Genomic DNA, 22,424 nt, shown 5'->3' with positions numbered 1-22,424 from the left:
AGCTGCGAAGAATGTTGTGCAGCAAAGAACAGTTGTCACCATTACAAGAGTTTGATGCATTTATTGCTAGTCTGTATGTCAGGGGTGGCACTGGATCCAAAGGAATAAAGTGGAGCATCTTTGATCATAGAAGTGGGGAATGAAGTTTTACAAATCTGTGTTGTCACATTGTTGTTTCAAGAAAATGAAGAGTTTCATCAGGTTCGATTTGAAGTCGACACGGCCATAGTAAATAGAACGGAACAATATTGCTCTTATGTAAGATATATAGGCGGAATTAATAGCAAACTGTCAAAGCACTAATATTCTGGTCCATATACCTGTGTTGATGAGCAGTTGTTCCTGTTAACGTGTAGTGACACTTCACTCAGTTCAGGGCTTCAAAACTGTCAAGGATGGGTAGCAGCACCGGACGGCTGTCAATAAAGGTTCAAACTATATGCGAAACGTTTTTACACATCTTGGTAAAGATGAAATTCATCATGGTAGTGAACACCTTAGTGAATTTATAGTGAAATATCTACATAAAGGAAGAAATGTTGGGTATGACAACTTCTTCACCTCACTTTCACTAGTACAACATCTGAAAACAAAGCAATGGAGCTTTCTTGTTACAATAAAAAAATTAGAAGGAAAGTGCCCGAGTGGATGAAGGAAGCTCACGAGGATCAAAATCGATGTTACGATCCTCGCAGTATATCGAGGAAAATGTGGAAAGAATGTAAGGACTGTCAGTTCCTTGCGCCCAGCGATACAAATTAGAACTGGGGACAAAGTCAGAGCCTGACAAAGTGACATGTTACAATGAAAGTATGGAACAGATGATGCTGATCAGATGGCCTGCAAGTACTCAGTGAAAGCTGATGGAAGAAGGTTACCTGTTCATATTTTTAATAATATTTTAGACTTAGCATGCATCAATGCTTCGGAAATCTACAGAGAAGTAACAAACGTGAAAGTCAGAATATGAGATTTCCTCCTCAAGGTCGCAGATGAAATTGTACGGAAGCTAGAGTCAGATCTCTACTACTGACAGTGAATCATTAGATGTAGGTGGATGCCACAGTCACAGCCAGGTATGCAAATCTCACAAAGAGAAAAATTCAAATAAACATATATCGTTTGACAAAACAGTTTGCAAGGGCTATGTTCTTACAGTTTCCTATGTTGGTGCATATTCCAAATATTAGTCTACAGACAACATGAATCTAAAAGGAATGTTTTTGCTTACACAGACTGTAGTGTTAACCTTTTAGACAATGTGTATCAAAGTATAGGCCTAAATTAGGATATGCGAACAAACTGATGGTACATTGTGTGTTTATGCTTACGTATAGGAAACATCATTTTGTACTATAAACTTTGTGAATTGTCTGTATTTCTGTAAAAATCAAGATTTCTTCATGATATCATGAACAATATTCAAGTATTTCTATTTTTAACAGGACAAAAATGAAAGAAATATTCAATTTTTACTTTGTTGCTTGAAAATATTTTAAAACAGGTTTTAAGTACCTAGCATAACTGTCTCCCCCCATGAACCATGGACCTTGCCATTGGTGGGGGGGCTTGCGTGCCTCAGCGATACAGATGGCCGTACCGTAGGTGCAACCACAACGGAGGGGTATCTGTTGAGAGGCCAGACAAACATGTGGTTCCTGAAGAGGGGCAGCAGCTTTTTCAGTAGTTGCAGGGGCAACAGTCTGGATGATTGACTGATCTGGCCTTGTAACATTAACCAAAACGGCCTTGCTGTGCTGGTACTGCGAATGGCTGAAAGCAAGGGGAAACTACAGCCGTAATTTTTCCCGAGGACATGCAGCTTTACTGTATGATTAAATGATGATGGCGTCCTCTTGGGTAAAATATTTCGGAGGTAAAATAGTCCCCCATTCGGATCTCCGGGCGGGGACTACTCAAGAGGACGTCGTTATCAGGAGAAAGAAAACTGGTGTTCTACGGATCGGAGCGTGGAATGTCAGATCCCTTAATCGGGCAGGTAGGTTAGAAAATTTAAAAAGGGAAATGGATAGGTTAAAGTTAGATATGGTGGGAATTAGTGAAGTTCGGTGGCAGGAGGAACAAGACTTTTGGTCAGGTGATTACAGGGTTATAAATACAAAATCAAATAGGGGTAATGCAGGAGTAGGTTTAATAATGAATAAAAAAATAGGAGTGCGGGTTAGCTACTACAAACAGCATAGTGAACGCATTATTGTGGCCAAGATAGGCACAAAGCCCATGCCTACTACAGTAGTACAAGTTTATATGCCAACTAGCTCTGCAGATGATGAAGAAATTGATGAAATGTATGACGAGATAAAAGAAATTATTCAGGTAGTGAAGGGAGACGAAAATTTAATAGTCATGGGTGACTGGAATTCGTCAGTAGGGAAACAGAGAGAAGGAAACATAGTAGGTGAATATGCATTGGGGGGAAGGAATGAAAGAGGAAGCCGCCTTGTAGAATTTTGCACAGAGCAAAACTTAATCATAGCTAACACTTGGTTCAAGAAACATAAAAGAAGGTTTTTTTTTGGTAGGGTTTAAGGGCGCTCAACTGCTGAGGTCATTAGCGCCCAGTCACTGGTGTTAGAGCACATGGAATCTGCTAAAACTCAAGGGGATGGGGGGACACCAGAAGGATCTGACAAAGATGCAGATTAAATAAGTAAAAAGGTTAAATGTCTTTGGTCAAGCCAGTTAAAGTTATAAAACGCAGAATACGAGCAGCTGCTCGAGCGTCATCAGCTAAAACATCCGGTAAAGTAGATGGCAGGGACAGGACAACACGAAATTGACTAAAACGAGGACACGACAATAAAACATGGCGCACCGTTAATGCCTGACCACAAGGGCACTGCGGGGCTGGGTCACCGGAGAGCAGGTAGCGGTGGCTAAACCGGCAATGCCCAATCCGCAATCTGGTCAGAAGGACCTCCTCGCGCCGAGATGGTCGGGAGGAAGTTGTCCAAGCAGTTGGGAGCGGTTTTACTGCCCGGAGCTTGTTTCCTTGGAGGGATGACCAAGCATCCCACCACAACGACACAAGCCTCTTACATACATCCCCACGAACGTCAGATGACGGGACACAATGGGAGGCTGGCCGAGGCAGGAGGACTGCAGCCTTGGCTGCAGCATCCGCAGCCTCATTCCCAGGCACTCCTACATGTCCGGGAACCCACAGAAAGCTGACAGAACCGCCATTATCAGCGAAAGAATGGAGGGACTGCTGTATCCGTTGAATCAAGGGATGGACCGGATAGGGAGCCCCAAGGCTCTGAAGAGCACTGAGTGAGTCAGTGCAGAGTACATACGAGGAATGGCGGTGGCGGCGGGCATACTGAACGGCCTGATGGAGAGCAAAAAGCTCGGCCGTAAAGCTGGAACATTGGTCAAGGAGCCGGTATTTAAAGGTGGCGGCCCCGACGACAAAGGCACAGCCGACACCATCGTCAGTTTTGGAGCCATCGGTGTAAATAAAGGTGTGACCGGCAAGTCGAGCACGACGTTCGACAAACCGTGAGCAATACACTGCAGCCGGAGTACCCTCCTTCGGGAGTGAGCTGAGGTCGAGATAAATACAAACCGGAGCCTGGAGCCAAGGTGGTGTCGGGCTCTCACCCTCTCTGAAGGTGGTAGGGAGGGCAAAATCCAATTGTCGAAGCAGGCGACGGAAGCGGACTCCGGGGGGCAGCAGGGCAGACACATACAACCCATACTGACGGTCGAGAGAATCGGCGAAGAAGGACTGGTAAGAGGGGTGGTCGGGCATTGACAACAGCCGGCAGGCATACCGACACAGCAGTACGTCACGCCGGTAGGTCAATGGTAATTCGGCAGCTTCAGCATAAAGACTCTCGACAGGACTAGTGTAGAAGGCTCCGGTCGCAAGACGTATCCCCCGATGGTGGATGGAGTTGAGCCGGCGTAAGAGGGATGGCCGAGCGGACGAGTAGACGAAGCTCCCATAATCCAGCTTCGATTGGACTATGGACCGATACAAACGAAGCAGGACAGTGCGATCCGCTCCCCAAGATGAACCGCTAAGAACTCTGAGGACATTAAGGGAACGTGTACAACGGGCCGCCAAATAAGAGACATGTGGAGACCAACACAGTTTCCTGTCCAACGTGAGCCCTAGAAACTTACTGGTGTCCACGAATGGGAGAACAACGGGACCGAGATGTAAGGATGGCGGAAGGAACGCTTTATATCGCCAAAAGTTGATACAAACCGTCTTCTCTTCAGAGAACCGGAAGCCATTTGCCACGCTCCATGAGTAGAGGCTGTCTAGACAACGCTGAAGGCAGCGCTCCAGGAGGCATGTTCTCTGGGCACTGCAGTAGATCGCGAAGTCATCGACAAAGAGAGAGCCTGAGACATTAGGTGGAATGCAATCCATAATTGGATTGATCGCGATGGCAAAAAGGGCTACGCTCAAGACGGAGCCCTGAGGCACTCCGTTCTCCTGGAGGAAGACGTCGGACAATACGGAACCCACACGTACCCTAAACTTTCGATCCGTTAAAAAGGAATCAATAAAAAGGGGCAGACGACCGCGTAGGCCCCACCTGTGCATAGTGCGGAGGATACCTCCTCTCCAACAGGTATCATAAGCCTTCTCCAAGTCGAAGAACACGGCTACCGTTTGGCGCCTTCGCAAAAAGTTGTTCATGATGAATGTCGACAAGGTCACAAGGTGGTCAACAGCGGAGCGGCGGCGACGAAAGCCGCATTGGACATTAGTAAGTAGTCGTCAAGATTCAAGAATCCAAACTAACCGAGCATTAACCATGCGCTCCATCACCTTACAGACACAGCTTGTAAGAGAAATGGGGCGGTAACTAGAAGGAAGGTGTCTATCCTTCCCGGGTTTTGGTATAGGAACAACAACGGCGTCACGCCAACGCATGGGGACTTGACCTTCAGTCCAGACGCGATTGTAGGTACGAAGAAGGAAGCTTTTGCCCGCCGGAGAAAGGTGTGCCAGCATCTGAACGTGAATGGCATCTGGCCCCGGAGCAGAGGACCGGGACAGTGCAAGCGCGCGTTCGAGTTCCCGCATGGTAAAGGGGGCATTATAAGTTTCCAGATTCAGTGAGTGGAAGGAAGGTCGCCGAACCTCGTCTGCTTCTTTCCTGGGAAGGAAGGCAGGATGGTAATGGGCGGAGCTTGAAACCTCCGCGAAAAAGCGGCCAAAGGCGTTGGAGACAGCCACAGGATCAACAAGGACCTCATTACCTGAGGTCAGGCCAGGTACCGAGGAGTGGGCCTTAATGCCCGACAGCCGGCGCAGGCTACCCCAAACGACGGAAGAGGGAGTAAAACTGGTAAAGGAGCTCGTGAAAGAAACCCAACAAGCTTTTTTGCTATCTTTGATGACTCTACGGCATTGCGCTCGGAGTCGTTTGTATTCAATACAATTCGCCAACGTAGGATGGCGGCGAAAGGTGCGTAAAGCACGTCGTCGAGCACGGATAGCGTCCCTACAAGCCTCGTTCCACCAGGGGACGGAAACGCGACGTGAAGAAGAAGTAGTACGAGGAATGGAACGTTCGGCAGCATTGATAATAACAGCCGTGAGGTATTCGACCTGACTGTCACAACTGGGAAAATCGTGGTCCGGAAAGGTCACCAGGGAGGAGTAAAGTCCCCAGTCAGCTTTCAGTATGTTCCAGCTCGAAGGACGTGGGGATGGGGTGTGGTGCAGGAGACGAACGACACAGGGGAAGTGGTCGCTCGAATAGGTGTCAGAAAGGACATACCACTCGAACCGATGGGCAAGAGTGGTAGAACAGATCGAGAGGTCCAAGTGGGAGTAGGTATGAGTAGAGTCCGAGAGGAAAGTCGGGGCGCCGGTATTGAGGCAGACAAGATTGAGATGGTTGAAGACATCCGCCAAGAGTGAGCCTCTTTGACAGGATGCAGGAGAGCCCCAAAGGGGATGATGGGCATTGAAGTCGCTAAACAATAAGAACGGCGGGGGAAGCTGAACGATCAGGTGCATCATGTCAGCCCGACTAACAGCAGATGACGGTGGAGTGTAGATGGTACAAACTGAAAAAGTAAAAGCAGAAAGAGTAATGCGGATAGCTATTGCTTGGAGTGGGGTGGTCAATGGGATGGGATGGTAATAAACATCGTCCCGAACGAGCAACATGACCCCACCATGAGCTGGGATACCGTCCACAGTGGTGAGGTCATACCACTCCGAGGTATAGTTGGTAAAGGCAATACGGTCAGTCGGGCGCAACTTTGTTTCCTGGAGACCAAGGACGAGCGGACAGTGCAGGCGGAGGAGCAGTTGTAATTCCTCCCGATTAGATCGAATACCTCTTATGTTCCAATGAAACAACGCCATTGCTAGTCAAAAAGGTGGGGGAACGAGACGGGGGAAGAGCTGGTCACCTCGATGGCCGCGGAGGGCCAGGTTGCGAGGGAACAACGCTACAACCGACGGGAGGCGGATCCGGTTCCATCGACTCGTCGCCAGCTGCGGCCGCTGTCCATGATTGTGTAGGAGGGGCCGCATCATTTGCCGACAAAAGGCCGGCGGAGCGCCTGGCAGCAGAGCGTCCCGGCGAAACTGAGGACGGCCGGGAGCAGCGACTCACGGATGAAGCGTCAGACGAAACGCGCCGGGGTGGAGAGGGGGATAGAGACTTCTTCTTGGAAGGCCGAGGAGGCACAGGGATGGTGGGCTGGCCCCGAAGAAGGTCCTCACGCGCGGGGTCCGTTTTGGAACGCCGGACCTCAGAAGCTGGGGTCCGGAACGTTTCCCCGATGGACGCCTGAGAAGAGGATCGCTTCTCAGGTGGCGTGGGGGGAGGAAGAGGAGGAAGGGCGGCCCCTGGGGCAGAGGGGGTGGGGGCCACGGGGGAGGAGGATTTGGAAGGGAGGGATTTGGGAGGTGGAGGCAGAGCCTCCTGATGGACGGAGGAGGCGGAGGGGGGACAGGATAGGGGTGAGGATACCGCGGAAGGAGTGGACACAACTGAGGCAAACGAAGTGGTCAGTGACACGGGATGAAGGCGGTCATACTTCTTCCTGGCCTCAGAATAAGAGAGCCGATCCAAAGTTTTGATTTCTTGTATCTTCTTCTCCTTCTGATAGGCGGGGCAGTCTGAGGATCTAGGCGAGTGGACGCCAGGACAATTAATGCACCGAGGTGGTGGGGTGCATGTATGTTCCTCACGAAGAGGACGTCCACAATCGCCACAAAGGGGCTCAGCCTCACACCGGGACGACATGTGCCCAAAGTGCAAACACCTAAAACAGCGCATAGGAGGCGGGATGTAAGGTCGCACGTCGCACATCGCACCGGTAGCACATCACCTTTACCTTCTCCGAGAGAACGTCCCCCTCGAAGGCGAGGATAAAGGCCCCGGTGTCGATGCGATGGTCTTTGGGGCCGCGCTGGACTCGCCGGACGAAATGCACGCCGCGGCGCTCCAGGTTGGCCCTGAGCTCCTCATCAGATTGTAGCAGGAGGTCCGATTTAGTGCCAGATGTGGGACAATGGATACTGGGATGTCCCCTAGGCGGTCGCACGCCTGGAGTGCCGCCGACTGTGTGGCGGAGGTGGTCTTGATAAGGACGGACCCCAAACGCATTTTACTGAGAGCCTTGATTTCCCCGAAGATGTCCTCGATGTGCTGGACAAATAACATGGGCTTGGAGGTGGCGAACGTCCCCCCATCGGTTCGAGAACAGACCAAATAGCGGGGGAAGTACTTCGCCCCAAGCCGGCGGGCCTGTCCCTCCTCCCATGGAGTGGCCAAGGGGGAAAGGGCAGGAGAACCGGAACTAGAAACGGTACCTTTTCTTTTAAAAGACTCGGCCGCAGAACGACCTGATACGTGTTGACGTTTCATCTGCGAAACGTCCGCCCCGATACCACCCACTCCGACCAGGGGCTCTCCCCACGGGCGCCACCCAGCCGCAGCAAGGGCCACCTGGCAGGATGACCATTGCCGGGAGTCCTGATGCCCCAAGGAGACGGGCATCTACTCCTTAGCCAACGTGGGGAGGGTGCAGCTCAGGTATCGGCAGTACGATCCCTGTGTTGTCAGGGGGCTACAACCTAGAGGGTACATGACGACCCCACCACAACGGGCTGGCTTCCGTGCTGGATTTCTGGTGCCATGGAAAGTCCATCATGATCGCTGGTGCAGATGGAGATGCACTATGGGCGTAACTTGTACATCCCATCAGGCGTTTAGGCCCAATTTGAGGAATAGTGGGTATGGTTACAACGCCGGTGCAATACTGAGTGCCAAGGTCTTAGTGCACTTAGGACCAGTGGTACACCACGTAAGGTGTCCTTCCCCAAAAGGCTCGTACTTCTGTAGAATTTTGAAAAATGGAGGTCAAACCCCAAGGGGGACCATCACATAGAAGGCCGAAACGGTTGAAACTCCTTTTAGTCGCCTCTTACGACAGGCAGGAATACCTCGGGCCTATTCTTACCCCGGACCCGCAGGGGGGATAAAAGAAGGTTGTATACCTGGAAGAATCCTGGAGATACTAAAAGGTACCAGATAGATTATATAATGGTAAGACAGAGATTTAGGAACCAGTTTTTAAAATGTAAGACATTTCCTGGGGCAGATGTGGATTCTGACCACAATCTATTGGTTATGAACTGCAGATTGAAACTGAAGAAACTGCAAAAAGGCGGGAATTTGAGGAGATGGGACCTGGATAAACTGAAAGAACCAGAGGTTGTAGAGAGTTTCAGGGAGAGCATAAGGGAGCAATTGGCAGGAATGGGGGAAAGAAATACAGTAGAAGAAGAATGGGTAGCTCTGAGGGATGAAGTAGTGAAGGCAGCAGAGGATCAAGTAGGTAAAAAGACGAGGGCTAATAGAAATCCTTGGGTAACAGAAGAAATATTGAATTTAATTGATGAAAGGAGAAAATATAAAAATGCAGTAAATGAAGCAGGCAAAAAGGAATACAAACGTCTCAAAAATGATATCAACAGGAATTGCAAAGTGGCTAAGCAGGGATGGCTAGAGGACAAATGTAAGGATGTAGAGGCCTGTCTCACTAGGGGTAAGATAGATACTGCCTACAGGAAAATCAAAGAGACCTTTGGAGAGAAGAGAACCACTTTTATGAACATCAAGAGCTCAGATGGCAGCCCAGTTGTAAGCAAAGAAGTGAAGGCAGAAAGGTGGAAGGAGTATACAGAGGGTTTATACAAGAGCAATGTACTTGAGGACAATATTATAGAAATGGAAGAGGATGTAGATGAAGACGAAATGGGAGATATGATACTGCGTGAAGAGTTTGACAGAGCACTGAAAGACCTGAGTCGAAACAAGGCCCCGGGAGTAGACAACATTCCATTAGAACTACTGATGGCCTCGAGAGAGCCAATCCTGACAAAACTCTACCATCTGGTGAGCACGATGTATGAGACAGGCGAAATACCCTCAGACTTCAAGAAGAATATAATAATTCCAATCCCAAAGAAAGCAGGTGTTGACAGATGTGAAAATTACCGAACTATCAGTTTTATAAGTCACAGCTGCAAAATACTGACGCGAATTCTTTACAGACGAATGGAAAAACTGGTAGAAGCGGACCTCGGGGAAGATCAGTTTGGATTCCGTAGAAATGTTGGAACACGTGAGGCAATACTAACCTTACGACTTATCGTAGAAGAAAGGTTAAGAAAAGGCTAACCTACGGTTCTAGCATTTGTAGACTTAGAGAAAGCTTTTGACAATGTTAACTGGAATACTCTCTTTCAAATTCTGAAGGTGGCAGGGGTAAAATACAGGGAGCGAAAGGCTATTTACAATTTGTACAGAAACCAGATGGCAGTTATAAGAGTCGAGGGGCATGAAAGGGAAGCAGTGGTTGGGAAAGGAGTGAGACAGGGTTGTAGCCTCTCCCCGATGTTATTCAATCTGTATATTGAGCAAGCAGTAAAGGAAACAAAAGAAAAATTCGGAGTAGGTAATAAAATTCATGGAGAAGAAGTAATAACTTTGAGGTTCGCCGATGACATTGTAATTCTGTCAGAGACAGCAAAGGACTTGGAAGAGCAGTTGAACGGAAGGGACAGTGTCTTGATAGGAGGATATAAGATGAAGCAACAAAATCAAAACAAGGATAATGGAATGTAGTCGAATTAAGTCGGGTGATGCTGAGGGAATTAGATTAGGAAATGAGGCACTTAAAGTAGTAAATGAGTTTTGCTATTTAGGGAGTAAAATAACTGATGATGGTCGAAGTAGAGAGGATATAAAATGTAGACTGGCAATGGCAAGGAAAGCGTTTCTGAAGAAGAGAAATTTGTTAACATCGAGTATAGATTTAAGTGTCAGGAAGTCGTTTCTGAAAGTATTTGTATGGAGTGTAGCCATGTATGGAAGTGAAACATGGACGATAACTAGTTTGGACAAGAAGAGAATAGAAGCTTTCGAAATGTGGTGCTACAGAAGAATGCTGAAGATAAGGTGGGTAGATCACGTAACTAATGAGGAGGTATTGAGTAGGATTGGGGAGAAGAGAAGTTTGTGGCACAACTTGACTAGAAGAAGGGATCGGTTGGTAGGACATGTTTTGAGGCATCAAGGGATCACAAATTTAGCATTGGAGGGCAGCGTGGAGGGTAAAAATTGTAGAGGGAGACCAAGAGATGAATACACTAAGCAGATTCAGAAGGATGTAGGTTGCAGTAGGTACTGGGAGATGAAGAAGCTTGCACAGGATAGAGTAGCATGGAGAGCTGCATCAAACCAGTCTCAGGACTGAAGACCACAACAACAACAACAGCATAACTGTTTAGAATGACAACAAAACAACAAACAATTAGAGTGGCCAATTAGTACAGAAATACTCATCGCCCAAAATAAAACGTCTAAGAACAAGCTGTATATGCAGTAACTAGAGACGGGATATTTTTGTCCCTACAGTGGCTTTAGAGGGTTCGAAAAATCTGGTGGTTTTAGTGTTAATGACCTAGCATACGATATTAACAGTAACTTAAGACTTTTTACAGATGGTGCAGTTGATCAATAATGTCTGAAAAAAGCCGTACAAATATTCAGCTGATACTGATAAGATCTCAAAGTGGTGCAAAGATTGACAACTCACTTAAAACCTTGTACTTCACAATATGAAAAAAAAAAATGTAGTTCCCTAGGACTATAATATCATTGAGTCAAGTTGTATAGGCACAGGGATGTAAAAATTTGTAGACATTGAGCTCAGTAACAGATAAGCAGGTGGCAGACTTCAGTTCCCTGGCAGAATGCTGTGAAAAACAATCAATCTATGAAGGAGACTGCTCACAAATCATTTGTGCTTCCCATTCTAGAATATTGCATGTGTCTGAAATCCATACCAAATACAACTCCCAGGGTATAGTGAATGTATACAGAGAAGGGTCACGGAGATGATGAAAAATCCACCTGTGGGCTACAGAGAATCTGCACCATTCGGGTGTGTGTGTGGTGTGTGTGTGTGTGTGTGTGTGTGTGTGTGTGTGTGTGTGTGTGTGTGTGTGTGTGTGTGTGAGCGCGCGCACGTGCGTGTGTGTGCGCGCGCAGGAGGGGGGGGGACTGTGGGATCCGTCATCCTTTCACGCGTACACGGGCAAGAGGACGCGAGAGATAAGAAATTAAAAAACTTTATTAAGAGTGATAATATACAGTTACATCTCCTTGTACAACAATATATTTTGATAAAGTACCACTTATTTTACACCAAAGATTAACTCTTTCATTGGTATTAACCTTTCTTCTGTTCCTGGTATACAATGAAAACGGCTTGTCTGTGGTTACAATAGCAGTACCATAATCTCTGCTTCCAACAACACCAATCGAAAATGTTTTATAACAGATAATGTCCCTGTCATAGTAAGCCTCCAATCCTTCTAAAGGCTTTTCACTTCCTCTCACCAAAGCAACTGTCAACCATGAATTACCTGGAACAACTTCATTTGTGGTACAAGAAAAAGTAATCTTACAGCCAACAAATGTTATTGGACCAGACAGTATCTCCTGTTGAGAGACAGGGTTTGGTGTCTCATCAAAACTAAAAACAGTTTTATAAACTGGCATTCTGCTCCTCCTAGTGTATCTCCTACGACGGAACGGCATGGCTGTATGCTGCGTGCTGCTGCCTGCAGTCAACTGATGCAGAAACAGGAAGCGCGCCGAAAGCTCCATTCAGCGCTGCCTTATCGCTTGCGCAACTTCCGCTGATAAACTTGATTTTAGTGCAACGCGGCCCTAGTAATACTAGGGGCCGCGTTCCCTGGCTGCCTCGCTAAACGGCTAAGTCCCGCTCAAGGTCACCCGCCTATAAGGCGGCGCACACACTCTTAATAAAGTTTTTTAATTTCTTATCTCTCGCATTTGATTTTTTATCTCCATTCAAATTCCTTATCTACAAACAAAATCAGCTACTGAAGCATCTTTATCTTTTATGGGTTGCAGGGGTCCCGACCCCTGGGGAGGTGGGTGGGTTTCTTGTACGGCTGTGTGCGCCGCCTTATAGGCGGGTGACCTTGAGCGGGACCTGTCAGTGGCCCCACCTTCCCTGCTCCAAGACGTGCCTTCGGCAGTACAAAGGATACTGTGGCTCTTTGTGGTCGTTCTGCACCACTCACCTCTGGAGAGTGGAGCCAAAACTCTAGAACAGACACAACATTCCCACTTGCCTGCTGTGTTCTCCCATGTGCTTTCAATCACTGAAACCCACACTGTCAAAGATCTTTCATCTCAGCCTTCAGGTCAGTGCCTCTCCCTCAGAACACATTTCTGGCTGTATGTCTTGCTCCGTTGCTCCTTATCCTCTCAGGGATCTATTAATCTGATGGAGTTACATTTTCCTGGAGACAGAATGAGTTTCAACTTTATTATTGATAAGGATAGAAGCTGAAGTAATGAGCTAAATTTAGTGCCATGACTGGGGTTTGAACCCAGGTCCCCTGCTTACTGGGCACATGTGTTATCCATTGTTCCACGCTGGCATTGTGAGACACAGCTGTATGCACTATCTTAGTCCAGTGCCCTCCCTAACTCAAAGTTCAATTCATACCTCAGCCCACCTCTCAGGGATCTTTTCCTGTAGTTTTTTCCCCATTCTGTGCATGCACGCATATGTTAGGAGGGGGATTGGTGGCAACCACACCTGTTTACACACGTAAACAACATACCTCTTCACGAGTGTCCCTCTCGGAGCCGGAGTTGTCGACGACAAAGTGTGCACGCCGGCACTTGTCCTCGAGCGGCATCTGGGCAGCAATGCGGCGCTTGGCCCGCGCCTCCGACATCTGTCCACGCTCCATCAGGCGCTGCAGCTGCAGGTCCTCCTCACTGAAAACAACAGCCAGTTGCCTTAGAAGCAGTAAATTCTCAGTACTATATTATTGTTTGGGCATCATGGATTGGTTGTGCAGGGTGATTCTGAGGGTTGGTCTGTAGCAAGGAAAGGGATTTCTTCTTGCTGTACTACAAAACCCACTCATAATATTTCAGTTGTAATACAGTTTCTATTGAAAAAAACAAGTCCCAAATCTCAACTATCCCCAATATTAACCGACCTGGTACCAAGTGACCTCCTCTTTCTTTCTTTTTTTTTCCTTCAAAATAAGAATTCTCATAAATAGTTGATGCTTTGACGGCATAATTGACGCTCTAGCCAATGTGACGCAAGAGTTGAATGACATCCAAAAAGTGGACTTCCCTGACAGTTTTAGATGGCTGTATGAATGTCCCGTACACTGTACCCAAGGGGGAGACTGTGCGGAAAACATGAAGCATTAAAACCACTACATTAACTTTTCTCTACCTTTATTAATCGAGTCTCAAAACTTTTTGGACTGATGGAATAGACATGTTATTTCAAATAGCCGACAAGAAATTGACGAGTGAACAAGTCTGATGATCTCGACGGCACCAGCATGTCACTGAAATAAGAAATGAGGTGTCCAGGGAAAATGTTCCTCACTGCAGCTATTGCTATCTTTGCAGTATGCAATGTTACATTGTCTCATCGTGTTTATCAATCATCTCCATAACTGTAGCAGAAGAGACATGTTTCACTCGTGTACATAACATTCAGAGGTCACTGTTGTGCCTTTCCCTCCAAAAACTTAAGGTCTGATTACACAGTCACATGTGGGTAGGGAGGAAGTCTTTCATAAACCACACGAGGATTTTCCAGTGCCCAACAACAATTGTTCTGTTTGTTAACTGACCCATTTAAGTGAAAATACACATCATCGCTCACTAACACTATTGCATTTGGATCGCCTTCAAAGATCTCTTGCAGGAGCAAAGCATCTGTTGAATCACCAACATTTTATGCAGGTGAAATTTTAAATCCAAATGAAACATTTTTCTCAAGGCTCATTCACAGACAGTGTGTTCAATGTGTGGATTGTCTCAGGCTCCAGATGACTGCCTCTCTCACAGTGGCAATGTTTGAAGGTATCACTGATTTTTTATCCGGAGCTGGTGACTACTACTTAAAAATATTTCCTGTTTTTCTGAGATTTGTACCTCAATCATAGGGTCGCATTCCAAACTAGAACTGTGCAGTTTAAAATGGCAACAAAATATCTGCCACGCTGCAGGCTCAGCATTTACGAGGAAGGTACAGTACACAAAAACACAGTGGCCTATTATGCACCGTTCCATTGCTACTGAAATGGCAGACGTTCCGAAAGTAAATAATGTATATGTCTTTTCCCTCACATCATTGACAGCAGTGTACTGGGCAACCTAAAAATATTCACTGTCAACAGGAATTTTTTAGCATATTTTATCATCATCAAGTTGCGTCACCTTTGCCTGTGATGTCTTACTAGATGGTTAGCTTTTTGCTGTCACAATCCATTCAAGTGTTTGTATAAAAGAGAGAAATGAACATATCAAAGGAGGAGGACATATTCACACTAACAATTGTATGAAAGATGATGATGTTTGGTTTGGGGGGCGCTCAACTGCCCAGTCATCAGCACCTGTACAAGTCCCAATTTTTACACAGTCCAATTTGTACACAATCCAATCTAGCTACTGTCATGAATAATGATGATGAAATAATGAGGACAAGACAAACACCCGGTCCCCAGGCAGAGAAAATCCCCAACCCAGCCGGGAATCAAATCCAGGACCCCGTAATCCAAAGGCATCAACACTAGCCACTAGACCACAGAAAGCAGACTTACATGAAAGAGATGCTGAATAAGTCAACGTGAGTGTACTTAGAATACTAAAGTAATTGAAGTGTTACAATTTCTTAATATTAATCCTGATGTGTTGGCACATTTACCAACACATCATTGGCGACGAGACAACGGAAAGGGTCTTGTTCTTTCTAATTGCTTACATTTACTTGTGTCATGGCTTCGCCAGATGTACTGTCCGAATTTTATCGCTTGCAGAATCAGCAGACGCAGGCGTTATTGGATGCCCTTGGACAGCTCGTCCAGGGTCAACGTGCCATTCAAACCGATGCTGCAGCCGCCGCTTCACCGCTACCGCAGCCACAACATGCAGTTGCACCGCCGTTTCGCAATTTTGATGCACAGCAAGAGACCTGGACCGAGTGGTCACGCCAGTTTGGATTTCATCTCGCCGCCTACAGAATTCAAGGTAACGAGCGGCAGCCTCATTTATTGGCGTGTGTAGGGGTGCAAATGTACCGTGTGATAGTGAAATTGTTTCCCCAACGCGACGTAGCGACTCTGTCCTACGAAGAAATTTTGTCGGCATTGGACGCCTATTTCAAAGAAACAGTTAATGTAGTTGCAAAAAGGTATACGTTCTTTCGTACAAAACGTACGGCCGGTCAAACTAATAGGGAGTGGGTTGCAACTTTGCAAGGCCTTGCTAGGGATTGTGCGTTTGAATGTGACTGTGGCCTTCCTTATTCAGATACAATGGTGCGTGATGCAATTGCACAGAACGTTTCTGATGTTCGCATACGGGAACAGATTTTGAAACTGGTTAATCCCTCCCTTCAGCAAGTGATAGACATATTGGATAGGCAAGACACACTTGACTGTGCTCAGGAATCATTTGAAACTTCGCCAGCAGCGTGTAACATTAAACGGCCTGCCGGGCGAGCTGCGCGGCCCGGTCAACTGCCCTCGCGCATGTCAACGCAGCTGCCGCCACGCTCTAAACCAGGTGTGCCGCGCCAGCACACAAATGCAGTGAAATCATGCCCGCGGTGTGCTACTAGACATTCGCGTGACAATTGCCCGTCACGCCAAGCTATTTGCTTTTTCTGTAATAAGAAAGGACATGTTCAAAGTGTTTGCCAGAAAAAGCCCAGTTGTACGACGACTTTGCTAGCGACTACACTGACAAAGCCTTTCTCTCATTTGCCAAGAGACAGTTAGAATAGCCTTCAGCTAAGTCCATGGCTACGACCTAGCAAGGCGCCATTAGCCTTACATAGTTTGATAGCTATCGTATGAAATGTCTCATCAAGAATGCTGTATTCACATCAAAGAATAAAAGATAAGTATTCGAGGAGCTGCATACTTTTCTTGCTACCATTCACTACTTATCCTGTTCCAGAATTCACGCCCGTCTGCGTTAGATAGCGTGCATTTAGGCCGCCTCTATCTACAAGGTGTTGGCACATTTACCAACACATCAAATCCTGCCACCTGAAGCCATATTTTAGTGATTAAATTATCTATAATAATTAAATAAACATTGAAGGCAACAACAGGTGGAATATTACCACCTTAATAGATGTGGTCTCCCTCAGACAGTCACTTTCTTCCTAACTTAAGAAAGCCTTTTTGTCAGTCTGATTACAAACTTTTTATACAGTGGAAAATTTTTATAGAATGGCTGTTGTAATGTTCACAAGATCCCCACTATCTCCAGCAAAGGCTAAATTCTCAACCATGCATTCTGGGGAAAATGCTATAAATTTGGCTCCATACCATTCCACTATTACATCAGTCACATTCATGTTCCAACCATAAGACACCTAAGCTCTTTGGTAGTTACTCATTCAAGTACACTATATACAGGGTGAGCACAAAGTCTTTACTACAGAATAACTGTTTGACATAATAATTTACATTTGATACCATTACATAGGTTAGTGTTACCAGTTTCTTTTAAAGACCACTTATGTAAGTAAGCCTAAACGTGTGCTCCCTTGGCAGCTCGGAGAATGTCGAGGCGGTATTCCAGTTCCCACCAGGTGTTTTGTAACGTGTTCTGTCACAGTACCCACAGCAGCTTGTATCCTAGCCTTCAGTTTGTTGACATCAGCAACTGGTGGGACGAATACTCTGTCCTTGATATAGCCCCAGAAACAAAAGTCAAGAGGAGTAATGTCTGGAGAGCGGGATGTTGGACCAGTCCAACACCCTGGCCATCCCACTCCCCAAACATTACGACCCCTTGACTTTTTTTTCTGGGGCTCTATCAAGGACAGAGTATTCGCCCCACCAGTTGCCGATGTCAACAAACTGAAGGCTAGGATACAAGCTGCTGTGGGTACTGCGACAGAACACACATTACAAAACACCTGGCGGCAACTGGAATACCACCTCGACATTCTCTGAGCTACCAAGGGAGCACACGTTGAGGTTTACTAAGTTAAGTGGTCTTTAAAAGAAACTAGTAACACTAACCTATGTAACGGTATCAAATGTAAATTATTATGTCAAACAGTTATTCTGTAATAAATTGTTATAATCAGGGCAAGACTTTGTCCTCACACTGTACATCTGATTCATCATTATGGTGGATGAGAGAGGAAAATTTACAGTGGAGAAAGGGATGAATTAACTGAAAATATTTAATTTACACTGAGGTGACAAAAGCCATGGGATAATGATATGCACATATACAGATGGTGGTAGTATCACATATCTACATCTACATTTATACTCCGCAAGCCACCCAACAGTGTGTAGCGGAGGGCACTTTACGTGCCACTGTCATTACCTCCCTTTCCTGTTCCAGACGCGTACGGTTCACGGGAAGAACGACTGCCGGAAATCCACCGTGTGCGCTCGAATCTATCTAATTTTACATTCGTGATCTCCTCGGGGGGTATAAATACGGGGAAGCAATATATTCGATACCTCATCCAGAAACGCACCATCTTGAAACCTGGACAGCAAGCTACACCACGATGCAGAGCGCCTCTCTTGCACAGTCTGCCGCTCGAGTTTGCTAAACATTCTCCGTAATGCTATCACGCTTACCAAATAACCCTATGACAAAACGCGCCGCTCTTCTTTGGATCTTCTCTCTCCCCTCTGTCAACCCGACCTGGTACGGATCCCACACTGACGAGCAATATTCAAGTATAGGTCGAACAAGTGTTTTGTAAGCCACCTCCTTTGTTGATGGACTACATTTTCTAAGGACTCTCCCAGTGAATCTCAACCTGGCACCCACCCTACCGACAATTTATTTTATATGATCATTCCACTTCAAATCATTCCATACGCATACTCCCAGATATTTTACAAAAGTAGCTGCTACCAGTGTTTGTTCCACTATCATATAATCATAGAATAAAGGATCCTTCTTTCTATGTATTTGCAATACATTACATTTGTCTATGTTAAGGGTCAGTTGCAACACCCTGCACCAAGTGCCTATCCGCTGAAGATCTTCCCGCATTTCGCTGCAATTTTCTAATGCTGCAACTTCTCTGTATACTAGAGCATCATCTGCGAAAAGCCACACGGCACTTCCGACACTATCTACTAGGTCATTTATATATATTGTAAAAAGCAATGGTCCCATAACACACCCCAGTGGCACACCAAAGGTTACTTTAACGTCTGTAGATGTCTCTCCATTGAGAACAACACGCTGAGTTCTGTTTGCTACAAACTATTCAATCCAGCCACACAGCTGGTCTGATATTCCGTAGGGTCTTACTTTGTTTATCAGGCGACAGTGCGGAACTGTATCGAACGCCTTCCAGAGGTCAAGGAAAATGGCATCTACCTGGGAGCCTGTATCTAATATTTTCTGGGTCTCATGAACAAATAAAATGAGTTGATTCCTACAGAGTAGATTCTGGCATAAAAGGGTAGTGCATTGACAGAGCTGTCATTTGTACTCAGGAGATTAATGTGCAAAGGTTCCTAAAGTTCTCACGGTCAAACGACGGAAACTAGGAGACTCTGAACACGGAATGGTAGTTTGAGTTCCCTGAATGCAGAATAGTAGTTGGAGCTAGATGCTTGGAACATTTCATTTCAGAAATTGCTAGAGAATTCAAAATATTCAAGAATATCAAATTTCAAGTATTACCTTTCACCACAGATAATGCAATGGCAAATGGCTTTCACTTTAGGACAGAGAGCAGTGCCATTTTCATAGAGTTGTCAGTGATAACAGACAAGCAACACTGTGTGAAATAACCACAGAAATCAATGTGGGACAGGGCAGCATGGAAAAATTTGTGGTTAATGGCCTATGGCAGCATACGACCAATACGAGTTCCTTTGCAAACAACACATCACCATCTCAGTGCTTCTCCTGGGCTCGTGACCATATAGGTTGGACCTTAGACGACTGGAAAACAGTGGCCTGATCAGACAGATATGTCCTGATTTCAGTTTGTAAGAGCTGATGGTAGGGTTCAGAGTGTGGTGCAGTCTGTTTGAAGCCATGGACCCAAGTTGTCAATAAGGCACTATGCAAGCTGTTGGTAGCTCCGTCTACATTGATACTCCACAAGCCACCATACACAGTACGTGGTGGAGGGTACCCTGTATTAGTACCTGTCATTTCCTTTCCTGTTCCACTCGCAAATAGAGCAAGAGGAAAATGAATGTGTATATTCCTCCGTACGAACTCCAATTCCTCTTTTCTTCATGGTCCTTATGCACAATGTATGTTGAGGGCAGTAGAATCACTTGGGAGTCAGCTGCAACTGCCAGTTCTCTAAATTTTCTCAATAGTGCTCCTTGAAAAGAACATTGCCTTCCCTCTAGGGATTCCCATTTGAGTTCCTGTAGCATCTCTGTAATACTTGCATGTTGTTCAAACCAACTGGTAAGAAATGCCTCTGAATTGCTTCAATTTCTTCCTTCAACCTGACCTGGTGCAGATCTCAAACACTCGAGCAGTATTCGAGGGTAGGTTCCACCAGCGTCCTATATGATGAATGAGACTTTCACTCTGCAGTGGAGTGTGCGCTGATACGAAACTTTCCTGGCAGATTAAAACTGTGTGCCGGACCGAGACTCAAACTCGGGACCCTTGCCTTTCGCGGGCAAGTGCTCTACCGACTGAGCTACCCAAGCACGACTCTCACCCCGTCCTCACAGCTTTACTTCTGCCAGTACCTCGTCTCCTACCTTCCAAACTTTACAGAAGCTCTCCTGTGAACCACGCAGAACTAGCACTCGTGAAAGAAAGGATATTGCGGAGACATGGCTTAGCCACAGCCTGGGGGATGTTTCCAGAATGAGAAGTTTGGAAGGTAGGAGACGAGGTACTGGCAGACGTAAAGCTGTGAGGACGGAGTGCGAGTCGTCCTATATGCTGTCTCCTTTACTCCTTTCATAAAATTCTCCCAATAAACTGAAGTCGACCATTCGCCTTCCCTACCACAACCCTCATGTGCTTGCTCCAGTTCATATCACTTTGCAGTGTTACACTAAGCTATTTAAACAACTTGACTATGTCAAGCAGGTCACTACTAATGCTGTATCCTAACATTAAGGGGTTGTTTCTCCTACTCATCTGCATTAACTTACTTGTTCTCACATTTAGAGCTAGCTGCCTTTCATAGAGAACTGTGGCGGTCCTATCACACTTCCCTGGGGAAATCCTGACGATATCCGCGTCTCTGATGATCTCTCACCATCAAGGACAACAAACTCTGTTCTATTACGTAAGAAATCTTTACTCGACTCACATGTCTGAACTTGCTCCATAATGCACATACCTTTATAACAACCTGCATTGTGTCACCATGTCAAATACTTTCTGGAAATCTAGATATATGGAATCAAACTGTTGCCCTTCATCTACAGTTCACAGTATATGATGTGAGAAGAGGGCAAGACAAATTTCACATGAGCGGTACTTTCTAAAACCATGCTGATTCGTGAACATAAGGTTCTCAGTCTCAGGAAAGTTCATTATATTTTAACCGAGAATAAGTTCAAAGATTTTGCAGCAAATCAAAGTTGGTGACATTGATCTGTAATTTTGCAGATCTGTTCTTTTACCTTTCTTATATACAGGAGTCAGCTGCACTTTTTTCCAGTCACTTGGGACTTTGTGCTAGGCAAGAGATTCACAATAAATGCAACAGGGATGCTTATTACCATACTGTCCATATGGAAGGCTGTTTGATGGTCAAACAATGGTATGTTTTTACGATTCTCCCACGTGAATGATTTCTTGAATGTGAAATTTAATCTTTTTTCTTTCATTTTGCTCTCTTCAACTGCCACACCAGACTGGTCGACAAGTGATTGGATGGAAGTCTTAGACGCACATAGCGATTTCACGTAAGACTATAATTTTCTCATGTTCGTTGCCAAATCTTTTGCTAGGGATAGTTGTCATATGCTTTGCACATAGATCTTTTCACAGATGCACAAAATTCTACTAACCTTTGCTTGGCGTCATTTGTGCATTCCATTTTAATCCACGGGTGCAACAGCCTATGCTTCCTCAGAATCTTCCGAATTTCATTATCAAACCTTGGTGGGTCTTTTCCATCCTTTATCCGCTTACTCGGCACCGATTTACAACCTGCTTGAACTTTGCCCATAATTCCTCTAGGTCTATTTTACTGGAACTAAGTGATATTGATTCATTCTCTGTGTGAGATTAGCATCTGCTTATCTGCTCTATCTCACAGAAACTCTCTCCTAGCCTTTTTGGTTTATTTATTGACTTTCGTAACCGTAGTGGCTATAATGACATCATGATCGCAAGTCCCGTTTCTATACTGAAACTGTCAATAACATCTGGCATATTTTCTGCTACAAAGTCTAAGGTATTTCCACTACGTGTGGGCTGCCGAGCTATCTGCTCAACAGAGTTTTCAACAAATGTTTTCAATAGTATTTCACAAGACTGGCTGTACTTAGATTAGATTTACTTTCATTCCAACTGATCTGTAGTGAGAAGGTCCTCCAGGATGTAGAACATGCCAGAAAAACAACAATACATGACAAATATTTACAACTAAAACAAATAAGCTAATGTACCATTCCACAGGTCCCATGTGGAATGATCGTCATTTTCAATGAACACTATATGAAAGAGCCATTTTACAAATACTAATGCACTGAGTTTAAAATATTTTTTTTTTATTTATTTATAAAGTAATAAGTGTGTAATACAACTACTAATATACAGAAGGAAACATTCCATGTGGGAAAAATATATCTAAAAACAAAGATGATGTGATTTACCAACTGACCT

The 22,424-nt window shown here is 45.6% G+C and overlaps 1 protein-coding gene across 1 annotated transcript in view; it reads right to left on the bottom strand.

The window, feature by feature from the left end:
- Positions 1 to 22,424, bottom strand: part of LOC124554089 (dephospho-CoA kinase) — a 56,000-nt gene that overhangs the window by 12,843 nt on the left and 20,733 nt on the right. The window contains exon 4 of the mRNA XM_047128138.1: positions 13,184 to 13,343. Coding sequence (XP_046984094.1) covers positions 13,184 to 13,343 — 160 coding nt within the window. The remainder of the gene's footprint in view (positions 1 to 13,183; positions 13,344 to 22,424) is intronic.

The sequence above is a fragment of the Schistocerca americana genome, chromosome 11, assembly GCF_021461395.2.
Source record: "Schistocerca americana isolate TAMUIC-IGC-003095 chromosome 11, iqSchAmer2.1, whole genome shotgun sequence".
Taxonomy (NCBI): domain Eukaryota; kingdom Metazoa; phylum Arthropoda; class Insecta; order Orthoptera; family Acrididae; genus Schistocerca; species Schistocerca americana.
This window is presented reverse-complemented; position numbering and strand designations above follow the sequence as displayed.